Source organism: Rhamphochromis sp. 'chilingali' (genome assembly GCF_963969265.1).
Source record: "Rhamphochromis sp. 'chilingali' genome assembly, chromosome: 18".
Lineage (NCBI taxonomy): Eukaryota > Metazoa > Chordata > Actinopteri > Cichliformes > Cichlidae > Rhamphochromis > Rhamphochromis sp. 'chilingali'.
In genome coordinates this window covers 12,224,063-12,236,543 of record NC_137945.1, presented here as the reverse complement: position 1 = coordinate 12,236,543, position 12,481 = coordinate 12,224,063, and the positions used below count along the sequence as shown (strand labels likewise).

At 43.7% G+C, this 12,481-nt stretch overlaps 1 protein-coding gene across 1 annotated transcript in view; it reads left to right on the top strand.

Annotated features, from left to right (window-relative positions):
- Positions 1 to 12,481, top strand: part of gli3 (GLI family zinc finger 3) — a 98,225-nt gene that overhangs the window by 14,067 nt on the left and 71,677 nt on the right. The window contains exon 2 of the mRNA XM_080865790.1: positions 3,511 to 3,684. Within this exon, the coding sequence (XP_080721916.1) occupies positions 3,552 to 3,684 (133 nt within the window). The 5' untranslated portion in view covers positions 3,511 to 3,551. The remainder of the gene's footprint in view (positions 1 to 3,510; positions 3,685 to 12,481) is intronic.

Sequence of the window (12,481 nt, the reverse complement as noted above, 5' to 3'; positions counted from 1 at the left end):
TTTCTTGCGAGGGGGTCAAAGGGCCAAATGGCAAATTAAAACTTCTTTTGACATTTTACGTTAAGGGAAAAAAAAGCTGTAAATTTTCTCTAAACATAGACTGATGTGTCTATGTGAGGGTATGATTTTGAGTGTTTGTGGATGGGGTAAAAATGAGCAAGCACGAAAAACGAGGGCACAGACAGCAACATCTGCACGACTGGGTGTGGGCGTCCAGGTCAGAGGGATTATGGGTGAAAAGGTCCTGCTTTTAATTGCTGCTTTGGAACTGTGGCCTGCCTTGTGGAGCACAAAAGGCCCGTCAGACACGCTTCAGTGGCTTGGACTTGTGAATATTTGCCCGACCAGTGGAATGCCCCGCTTTCTCCTCAGCCACCCCCCTTCTGGTATGATCCCCAATCCAGAACCTCATATTTACTGCACTTTCAGCTCATTTGCTTTGGTCTGACTCACCTGGGGTGTGATAGGAATACACACATGTTTATGTGAGCTAGGCACACGAGCATGTCGGGAGCTCAGGACTCCTCTTGTTCTTTTCTCCTTCACTGATTTTACCCAAGTTCAGCTGTACAGATGATGTAATGACAGTTTCACCGGGGCAATGGTGAAGTTTTCTCTCACCGTGCTCTTGTTTGACTTTATGCTGATGAAGTGAACGAGTGGCACCCACGAACTTAATATGAATGCACAGTGCCACGAAAAAGTACTTGCCCCTTCCTGATGTCTTTTGCACAGTTCTCACACTTAAATGTTTCAGATCAACAAACAAATTTTATATTCGACGAAGATAACCTGAGTAAATACAAAATACTGTTTTTTCTGTCCAAACCTACCTGAGCTTATGTGAAAAAGTAATTATCTCACTTTGTTAAATCATGAATTAAGTGAGATTAACCACATTTTTTAGAAAGAAAGACTTCAAATTCACTAGCCAGTCTCAGACCTGATTAACCCCACACCTGTTGATCAAGAACTCATTTAAACAGAACCTGTGTGAGAAAGTAAAGTTGTTTAAAAGATCTCAAAAATCATAACATCATGGCTCTCAAGTATACTTCACAAATGAAGAAAACTTGAAACAATGGTGAAACCTACCAAAATTTAATATCGATGACTCAACCAGGAGGTCACAAAAGAACCAAGAACAACATCTAACAAACTGCAGGCCTCACGTCTCTCAGTTAAGGTCAAAGTTCATGATTCAATAAGAAAGAAACTGGGGAAAAAATGGCATCCATGGGAGATTCCAGAGAAACAACCACTGCTGACAAAAACAAACACGAAGTCTGCCAAAAACATCTTGATGATTTCCAAGAAAAATGTGGGAAAATGTTCTGTGGAATGACAAGACGAACGCTGAACTCGTTGGAAGGTTTTGATTCCACTCCATTTGGGATCAAACTAACACAGCATTTAATAAAAAATATTATCACACCAACAATCAAACATGGTGGTGGTAGTGTGATGGCCTGGTGCTGCTTTGCTGCTTCAGGACTTCCTGTAATTGATGGAAACATGGATTCTGCTCCCGGAGAATATCCGGCCAGCAGTTTGTGTCTCGAAAGCTCAAGAGCATTTAGATTAGTCCACCTCTGAATATCACAAAAAACAAACAAAAAAACCAGAACAAAGTGAAGTTTTTGGAGTGACCTCAGGAGAGTTTGAGTTAAATCAGATTGAGATCCTTTGGCACAACCTCAAAACGAGCTGTTCATGCTCAAAACCCTCTAATGTGGCTGATTAAAACAATTCTACAAAGAACAGCGGACCAAAATTACTCCACGGTAATGTGAAAGACTCATTGCCAGTTAACGTAATTCTTGATTGCAGTTCTTGCTGCCAAGGGTGGCACAACCAGTTATTAGGTTTAGGGGGCAATTACTTTTTCACACAGAGCCAGTTTGGTTTGGATAAAATCATCATCATCTAAAACCTGAATTTTTACTTAAGTTACTTAATATAAAACGTTGCTTGACGATCTGAAACACATAAGTGTGACGAATATGCAAAGAACTAAGAAATCAGGAAAGAGGAACATACCTTGTCATAGCACTGTACATGTATTGCACACGCTCTAATGATTATAACTCGCTCAGGCTGCTTAACCCCCACCCCAGAAATGAAAGCATTCACTCTATCAAACACATGCAGCAGTGATTTGAGATGATATCAGTTCAAGTAGGACAAAAATGTCTTTGGTTGGAGATGACGGCTACGCATGTATTCATGTGGGAGTGATTAGAGGACAAGCTCTTGTTTAATTCTGTTTTGATTGGTAGTGGTGTAATTGCATTGTGTTTTTTTTCCTCTCCTTTTTTTTTGTAAGGCAGCAATTGCTTACAGATGTTGTTGTCGGGTCAGAATGGATGACAGACTCTGGTTTTTCAGGGGGTGGGGAAAAAAACAAACAAAGCGCACAGTGTTTGTCTGAAGTTTACCCCTCACCACTTCCCCCTTGCCTTCCTTCCTTGGGGAGTTGGTAAAAATCAGCTCGCCCCCCTCTTTCTTTGAGCAGCACTACTCTCTTTGCATCACAGCTGACTTTACTGCCTTTGTATCCATGCGTGTTTACAGAGAGGAGGACAATTAAATAGTACAGTTGGGTAATTAGCTGCTCTTTATTGTAAAGAAAATCAGTCAGACTAAATATTTCCAGTAATTATCCAAGAATTACGGGGTCTAAGTAAAGGCTTTGTAACGGACCAAATGAAACTGTCCTATACTTTGTGTAAATGAGTGGTTGTGGTGTATCACCATGTTGTCTCCATAATCAGAGACCTCCATGACCTAGATACAGTTGAGCTTGTAGACAGCCTCTGAGGTGCTGAACTGAGCAGCATGTCTGCTAGACTGTTGGCTGAACCCCTTCTAAACCCACAGACAGTATTAACTTGAACCACCTTTATTCTTTGAAAGAAAAATTGCCCGGCACCATGATATTCCCAAAAGGGCCTTCAAACAACCCTTGTTTTTTCAGGACTGTGAATGTTTCTCTCTCTGTGGTATCCCCTTAAGGTTTCTCCTTTCTCTTTGGAAAGACTGCTAGAGTGGGATTATCAGTATATCCACAAGCTGCCTTTACTTCTATTCTGAGATATAAAACCTAGTCGGGATGTCCTGCCGCACTCTGTTTATAGAGTTGTTGTGTTTTTGACAAGATGTCAGAAGTTTAGCGTGACAGCTGAAAACAGTCGCACTAAATTTTGGTTTTGGATATTTAACCGCAGTTAGCGAGGAAGGAAATCAGGCCCCTGACAAGCAGATCAGAGCCCAGCAGGTTTGAGTTAAAATAAATCAGTGTGAGCTCCTGGATTGACCCTCAGTGTGCTCTGGGCACCATGAAAAGGGAGGACTGGATCTGAAGTTTTCCTCACAGGGTTCACAGTCTATTTCTGAAGCATTCTACAGATAACATTAGAAAAAGTAAACTTATTGCTAACTTATTAATCTTCTAAATATATACTTAATCTTTGCATTCACCGGGTTTATCTTCTGTTTTTTCTCCATTAGTTATCCCGTCTCCATGAGGTCTTGAGGAATGAACAATCGTCATGGAAACCCAGTCCCAGGCCAGTTCAGCAGCTGAGAAGAAGAAGAGGGTGGAGACCATCGTGGCTACCAAGGGCTCATTAGCACGAAGTGACATCAGTGAGAAAGCAGTGGCCTCCAGCACCACCTCAAACGGTACAAGTCACCTCTAACTGAGCTGCAGTAATTTATGCCAATAACCTTTTGATCTTTCGTAATATAGCCACAAGCCGCCCCATTAGTCAGATTACTCTTTGAGTAATAAAAGTCCACAATTGAAGGAATGCAATGCACACAACTTATATTAAGGTGTTGTTTTTTCAGCTGGGACGACTGAAAATAAAAAGTGCATTCAGGTTAACCAGATCAGATAACAAATGCTATCCTAATGTGTGCATGAACATACTACTGAATGAAAATTTCCTATCCATTTTCATGTTTTATTTTGCTGGAGTCACAAAAGCTTTTGTTATTCAGCATTTTTTGGTCAGATGAATTTCAGACCTCTGTGAGTTTGGTTACAATATGTCACTTCCTGGCTGAAAAATTAAGTGCCAAAGCCTGCAGTTCCAAAAATAGCCACCAGCTCCAAACTGTAACTGGTTTACAGTTGTCTTAGACTTACAAGACCGGGTTTTACAGCAGAAATATGGATATGTACTTGGGAAAAGAGAAATTTGGTTCTCAATAATAAATTTGATGCCCCGGTAAAGGTAAAAAAACAAAACAAACAACCCCAAAATGATTGATGAACTTAAATATAAACTTCCTTATTAAGAAGTCATTTAAGTCATAGGCATAGTGTGGCAGTGCATATACTTAAAATGGACTGCTGCTGACAGGCAGCCTCATTACATACACTACACTTAAAGAAACAAGAACCTCTGAATGTTTGTATCAAAAGGTACTGCAAGCGTTGGGTTTGGTTCTAATTGTGTCACGGCCTAACATTTTGAATACTTATACTGGGATTATGCTTTCCGCATCCACAAGTTCACTAGGATCCAATAGGATCCACTTGGGTCTGCATGATGTACATTTCATCATCAGATAGTTAGCATGAGGGTCTGTGAAGATGTCTGTTTTTTATGACTTTGCAGACTTGTCAGCAAAATTTACATTACAATGCATGCGCCGCAGGAAGTGAAGTGCTACAGGAATGATGTTTTAAGGCTGTAAAACCCCTCACTACACACTTTATAAACTTTTCTCAGACAGGCATGAACATTTTCACGCTTTTCTCTCTTGTTTAAATACTCTCAAAGTTCAAACCTTCGTAGAAAAAAAGGTCCAGTATTATAGTCTGAAACCAAAGGCACCCGCAGCTGCCTTTGACGGTGCAAAACCTTTGGATGACTTTTGTTTTCACTCCCATATTTGATTTCTTTACCACTTTCCCGCTAGGCCACTATGTAACCGCTACCTGTCTGCTAGTCATAAATGAAGCTACTTGTACTAACAGGCCAACAAAGTAGTCAGTGTTCCAGTTTTTATGCATGTATTTTATTTGTATCTAACTTAGCATTAGTTAGCAGGTATCTGTTTCTGTGTGATGCATCCTTTCAGGCAATGGATGCACTTTGCTAACAAGCTAGCTTGTACTAGCTAATAACAAAGACATACGATGACATATTGGTCCATGAAATCACAACAATGACTGCTGCAAGGTCACAATAAAGTCCACAAAGGGTGACGTGATGGTGTCTACATCCATCTTCTATCTACAGTCTATATGTATCAGCGACCATCACTCAACATGTTCGAGCTGTAGGGCCACTGAACTAACCGGCAGTCCAACGAGTATTATAGGACTTAAACGACCATCTAAAGATTTAGACACCCACTGTTTTTTTGACATAACTCTTTCTTTATTTTCATGGCTAACAGTGAGTCAAATACAATGCTCACTGGTAGCAACTTTGACATGTTTACTTAGCAATGTCTTTAACACTTGCTATTAAAAGCTGCACGGAGCTTGCGCTTAATTAAGCTTGTCGTCATTCAGCCTTTCATTCCCAGTTCTGAGCCTTGGAGTAGAAATATTAGACTTTTTCTTTTGTTCAAATGAAAGTCATAACAAAATTGGAGCTGAGATCACCATGGCCTAAGCTGCAGCTGCGCTCATTAGCAGTGAGAGGATTTGGAAGGTTTTTGGGGGTATGGAGATTTGACTCTCGGAGGCAGAGCTGGTGGCCTGATAGAGTGTTTTGTGACTTCCTCTTCATTCTGCTGATGTCAAACATGATCATTCCAAGTGTGAACGGAAGACAAACAGTCTAGGAAGGGGTAAATAAGTCGCTGTGACTTGCTCTCCATATGGAAGTTATCACAGGAAGTAGGTAAGCTAATGCATCCTGAAGCATCTTGGGAACACTCTCACTCTTACTCATTCCCAGATGGCTGGCTCTGTTTCATTCATTAAAGGGACAGTAAGAAAAAGTTTACTACGGAAAAAGCATGGCTGTAATTTGGAACCGTGATTGTGGATTTTTCTTAGTAATGTGCTGATAATTACAGCTCTAAACGGCGCAAGCTTTGTCTTAAAAATCTCCCGTTTGCCACGTCACAGGGCGTGCTACGACTTTGCACTCCCTAAAATACAGTAGTCCCATAACTCACTTGACGAGGGGAGGGATGATACTTATCTGTAGAGAAAGGTCCCTTTTAGATCTCAATCTCTCTCTTTGAATCATAAGATAGCTTACACATTCTTTGTGTGGTTATAATTACAGCACATTCCCCATTCGGCCCCAGAACTCATAACCTCTTATCAGGTGTAACCCTACACTCGCCTCAACTTTAACCCTCGTAGCCCCTGCCCCAATGCATCCATCCAAACAAAAGGTAATTGTGAGCAGCTGTGGAACCCCAGTGACTGGTTCATCTTATGAAGGGCCGGCAAAATATTTCCCCCCGTCAGGCAGAGTAGCGGCCCCTGATCTCAGCACAGCAGAAACCCCCACGGAGTGCCTGGCAATAGCGTGCTATGATAAGTTGTGAAAAGTGGAAAACAATTAGGGAGGGCAGGTGGACTGGTTAGTGCGCATGTTTCCAAAGATATCTCTGCTACCAGGAAGCACAGACGTCTTCTGTGACCGTGAATCAGCTCGGAAACGGGTATTGATCTGATCAGAGCTTATTAGTGATGATAACCTTAAGCTGCAAAATCCTCCCTTCGTGTGCACTGCAGCGATAATTCCCAACTTAAGCATTCCTTGCTCCTTTGCTCTCTTCTCCATAGTTGGGTTTGTCCGGGATGAACAGGCCCCGGAGTAATTATTGAGTCTTGGTAGAGCGTTCCCACATGGTTAGCTAAATGGTGGCTTCATCCTGTGTACCATTCATCTCTGTGTCCCCTCCTTTTAGCAGTGACAGCTCAAAAGAGCCGACTGTGCCACAACAATGCTGTGATTGGTGCTCTTTAGGAGGGGTTTGGAGATGAGGGGGGGTGGGGATGAAGGGGGGTGGGGGGTGGGGGTGTCTCTCCCTGCCAATCCTCATCATTCAGCAGGCAGGTGGACCACAAAGTCCCTTGATTCTTTTGTTAGGTCCTACGATTAAAAAAAAGATGTCCATGCTCCTTGGTTGGATAAATCCTGTCGTCATGGGATAATTTGCTAATAAAAAAAATAAAATAAATAACAGGGTGGGGGAGCTAAAGGACTGGTTATTTGCAAAGGAGAAAAAGAATAGTAAAAGTTTCTGGTTGGTTGGACGTTTATGATATGAGTGCTGCCGATCCAGGGAAGGAGAGGGAGCGAGTGTAAATAATAGGATGGGAATTGAAAAAGCGGGCTCAGTTTAGAAGATTGTCAGTGAACGCCGCTTCGACTGCAGAGCCTCTGCAAAGCATGTTATTAAGTGGGCGAGTTGGGATGCTTTAATGGGCGTGCTTAAAAGGGTGAGAGAGTGAGGGTCTCAGAAGGCAAACAAGTTAAGCCTTAAAGGGCAACAAATGTTAGGCTTTCGTGTAGGTTACTGCAGAAATCCCCAAGCAAATGGAGAGCGTGGCTAAAGTGTTTAAAGAAGAAAAGGAGCACTTGACTACACTGAAAAAAAAGGAAAAAAATCTTGAGATGGGCAGACAAGGTTGAATGATACAGAGAGATGGGTGAGGAGGGGGGGTGATAGAGGAAGAGTGAGGGGCCTCCTTCTTTTTAGGCAGCCATTTAAATGATCAACAGTAAATAGAGGGGAATGTCATCTGACAGAAATAAAGTTCCCGTTAACAGCAGGGATGGAAAGTAATTTACAGATACGCTGTCCCCGCCATCTTTGTGCCTCCCAGATAAGGTTTCATTTCAGAAACGGATAGGAGACATTTTCACTTACGGGCCCCCATTCTGGGACACCTGTGATAACAGCTTGTGGACCCCTAATTGAAAATGGGTTTCAAAATGGATTTTCACTTTTCTTCCTCCCTCTTCTCCCCCCTCTCCATTTGCTCCCTCCCTCATGACTAACCCCCTCCTCCCTCCATCCCCACGAACACCCAGCCCCCCTTTTTTTTCTTTCCTTGGCGTTCCCTTGTCGTTGGCAGAGGGAGGCAACATTGGAAGGACAGGGAGGGAGGGAGGCTTGAAATGGAGCACTGGGAGCGGATCATCCCTCAGCCCTTGTCACAGCTATGACAGCCGCATGATCCGTCTTATTAATGAAATCATTGATCACTTGATGGGACTCATAATCAACTGTTTCTCCACTGTGTCCTGCCCCATCTCCTCCCCCTCCTCCTCCCTCCTCATGCTGTCACCTCTGCTTTCCACTTTTTTGTCCCTGCTGCTTATCCCCCCCCCCCCCCCCCCCCACACACACACACACACACACACACACACAAACTCACACACACACACAAAAAGAACAATACCTACCATAAAGGAAAGTTATTCATGAATGCATAAATTTAATAGGAACACTCAAACACAGCCTGACTATAACTGTTATCAGATGACTCAGCATAATGAGGAGATCTAACGGGAGGATTGATTCCTTAAATATTTTAAGTGCTGTTTTCTTGAACTGTTGTTTTTTTTTCTTTTCCTAAAAGGTGATCTGTGTCATCTGTATTTGTGCTATATGTTTTTTTTATGGGGACCAAAGAGGAAGGCAGGGGCCTCTTCATGTTATCCTGCTGGGGGCTCTGCCTGTGGGAGCTAATGAGAAAGAACTGATGGAGGGATAAGGGACCTCATGGGAGCGCTGCCTGGCCCGTGGGTCAAACAGCACAATGGAGGAGGCGTTATAGACCCTGACATGCAGCCCCACACAGGAAAAGTGGCTTTAAGTGTCAAACGACCGCTGTATGCTACATGCATAATACATAGAAATGCATAAAAACACATTGTGTTAGAATTAGAAGGTATACATAGAAGGTGACAAAATGTAACCATAGCATGCTCTTTTATGATAGTACATTATGAGCTTTCAAAGATAAATATTGAAGCTACCTGTAGAATTGTAAAATCACCATGTGCACACGAGGCGGATGTGCTTTGCCTTCACTGGTGAGCCATAGCCATTTCATGGACTTCTGCACTGAAGGCAATTTCCTGCAGCAGCAGGAGGACAGACTTTGGCAGAGCCACCTCACAGGGGCCTGAGGCGCAGGATTAGCTTAGCCTCGCTGCTACTCAGGGCGGAGGGGAACCTCAGCAGCCCAACCCACTCCAGCGTTGCCTGGCCTCTCTCGTCTGGCACACTTCTGCCTGCCCAGATCTGCCTGCTGGGGCTTCGCTGCTCCCTCACTGCTGGAGGATGCATATAAGCCGCCGCCTCAAGACTTCTGAACACTGCAGTGGTGCCACCACAATTTAGCTGTAGTGGAATTGCATCTTTTTTTTTTTTTCCACTTAGTGCTACTTGTTGTAGATAGAACAAAAATCAACTTAATTACAATGTAGATCTTCTTTTTGTGCTAGCCAGCTGTTACAACAACACTGGACTTAATATAGCAACTGCTGAGATCCACCACAAAGACAAGAGACAGGGCAAAAAACAAAAACAGGAAATGATAATCAATAGAAGCATCTCTGAATAAGCCACATGTTTTTACCGATTTGCAAAGGAAACTGAGTGAATGCACAGCAATAGTCTAAACCAGGAAGTCTGCAAACCGTATTAGATAAGGTTACCCCTTTTCCTTATCTTCGAGTAAGTTTGGCAATCTCAGCTTTTGTTAAAAATCTCAGTATTGTTTTTAACGTTAATGTTGTCTTTCAGCAATGATGCTGAATTCTGTGGGGTATTTTTTTATGTGTGTGTATCTTTAGATACTAAAACAAATTGTAGTTAAATGATTTCGAATTCATGGCATGCATACATCTCAAGTCTTAGATTTTTAATATGTTGTGAGAGTTCGTGTCACAGCGGCTCCTTAAAAAAACAAAAACAAACCCGAGGTCATTTTTACCAGAAAGGCCCAGGGGTCAAAGGTCATGCAAGTCTAAACCAATGACCAGCCATTTAATGACAGATCAGCTTGTCTCATGAGAGAGGATTGGTGCGTATTGACCAGCTTCAATCTGCTGTATCTAAGGTCCTGCTGGCTCCTGCTGCTCCCCTCAGAGTGCGAGGCCGGCGGCCTCGTAAACCCGTAAACCCATAAACCAATAAAGTGGGGAAACAGTAGTTGATTATTCTACCATTCTGCCCATTTGTCGGGAGGCATCAGTGGCCTCCCACCTGCCAGGAGGAACAAAGCAGGAGTGTCACGACCCGACCGGGAGGATTTATTGTGGCGTGTTTTTCTCTGTTTGGTTTGTTTGCTCTCTTCTCTTTGGATGAAGGGGCAACTAGTGGCCTTGCCACCAGGGTTGGATTTTATATAAAAGAAAAATAGGCTTCGATATTGTCTGTATAGTTTGATTTTATTTACAAAGATGTATTTATTATGCACAGTGAAACATTTTCAGAAATAATACCAGCTAGTTGGCTTATGAATAACCTGTGGATTCTTTGTTTTCTGCAAAATAAATACATAAATAAGCCAAAAAATATAAAATTATTAATATATTATAGAGTTGTGAAATCATATGTTATGTGCACAAAGAGCTAGAGTCAGTTTTTTTTAAATATATTTTATATTCTTTACCTTTGTGAGGTACTTACTGCCTTTTATAATTAGCTTTTTGCATGAAAGATATTTCCAGGCCATTTGCTGCTCTGCGCTCTAAACTCACTGGATTAAATCAAGACATGCTTTCAGATTTGAGAGCGCAAAAGGCTCTGTACTCCCTAATCTCTCTCCCCTGACCTCTACACCCTCTGGGCCTTGACTCTCACCCTTCCCTGTGCTTTCCCTCCCCTTTCTCTGCCCAACTCTCTCCCTTCCAGTGCGAAAGAGGAGCTAGGATCAAAGGCCATAAACCATGGCAGTGATTTCTGGTGATTGATTAGAAGCAGAGGTTGAGAAGCAGCAACTCTCTCCCCTCAGTTCTTCCCACCCTCCGGTGCTGTGCACGTATTCTCCCAGGGCTCTGGTAAATAGCTCAGGCTTTAAGTGTGAAAAGAGTTGCCACGATTGGCAGACAGAACCCAGAGAACACATCCGTGCTGAAGCGGCTTGGCCAGTTTTTCTGCCTTTTCTTTCTGGACGGCAGAGGGGGTGTCAGTTGATAAGAACCATTTGTTGTCTTGCTCGGATCTGGGGAGGGACAGTGTAATCCCTTCGCCCTGGTCTGTTCGCAGACCTGGAGGAAAAGAGCAGAGGAGAGGAGGAGGAATTGATTTTCAGAGTGAGGGCATGCGGAGAATTGAACTCAGATGTGTAGCACAGACAGGGTTTGAAAGAAGCTTTCTACTTGCGGGGAAACAAACGTCTGTAGCTTACAGCAGAGGAGGTCGTGCAATTTGAACTTGAGCAAGTCCTTCTAATGTTAATCAATTGCATAGCTGTCTTTCACCATTCCCGCCTCCCGCCCGCTCTGCCTCCCTCCCCTATCCCGCGCACAACTCAGCCCGGAGGCCTCTTGACAAGCAAGTGGTCCTGTAAAGGCATTTTAATAGGCCACGGTCATTCAGTGGCATGGAGATGAATGCTTGAACCAGATCTCCAGCATGCGTGCTTTTGCACAGACACAAATACACTTGGATCTTCCGGTCTTTGCTACCCTGCATGATCTCACCTGGAGCTGTGAGTCTAATGATGTTCAGAGTGTGGGCCTTGCAGCGACAGCTCCGGTCCCGGGGAGATGTGTCTCATGTCAGACTTTGCGCCAGACAGACTCCAATGAGGAAGAAGGGGGGGAGGTGGTTGTGGTGGTGGTGGTGGGGTGGGTGTTCTGCATTGCAGCTGGAGCGAGGCCAAAACTAAAAGTGCAATTCTCTGATGGTTTTGTCTCTCCTCTGTGGTATTTACGCAGTGATTGAGCACATTTTTGGGTGTCATGGAGTATCTCATTATGCCCTTAAAAGCTTTTTGTCCGTCCACATGCTCTAAGATATGTACACACGCGTTGCAGACTGTGGAAACTCAGTCATGCGTACTTGCAGACACCCTCGTTTTCTCTCACTTTTCTCAGCGGCACCAAAACTGTACATGCACATTTGGTGCAGCTGGAGGATGGGGCCGTCGTTATTAACTGTTTGGCGACCTCATGACTTCATCTTCGGTGCTGTCAGAGGCGGCCCACATTATGTCTCTGCTCGGCTCAATGGGCTCTTTGTTCTGGCTTGGCTCTGGAGGAGCTCAGCATGGGGCTGCGTGAGTCCAACAGTCCCACTGCGGCCCAAAGGGGAGAGGGAGAAGGATGGAGGTGCTGGGAGGTAGTGGATGAAGAGAGGCAGAAAATGCAAGGGGAAAGGGATGAGAGGAGATGGAGGAAGACTGAGAAGATTTGGGGAAGACATGGGAACAGGAAGTAGGCTTGGAGTGTGAGCTGAAAGCCAGGAGTGAGTGAAAATGCACTGAAGGAGTTGGGGCGTTGAGAGGGAAAATTGGGGGACTTAAGGATGG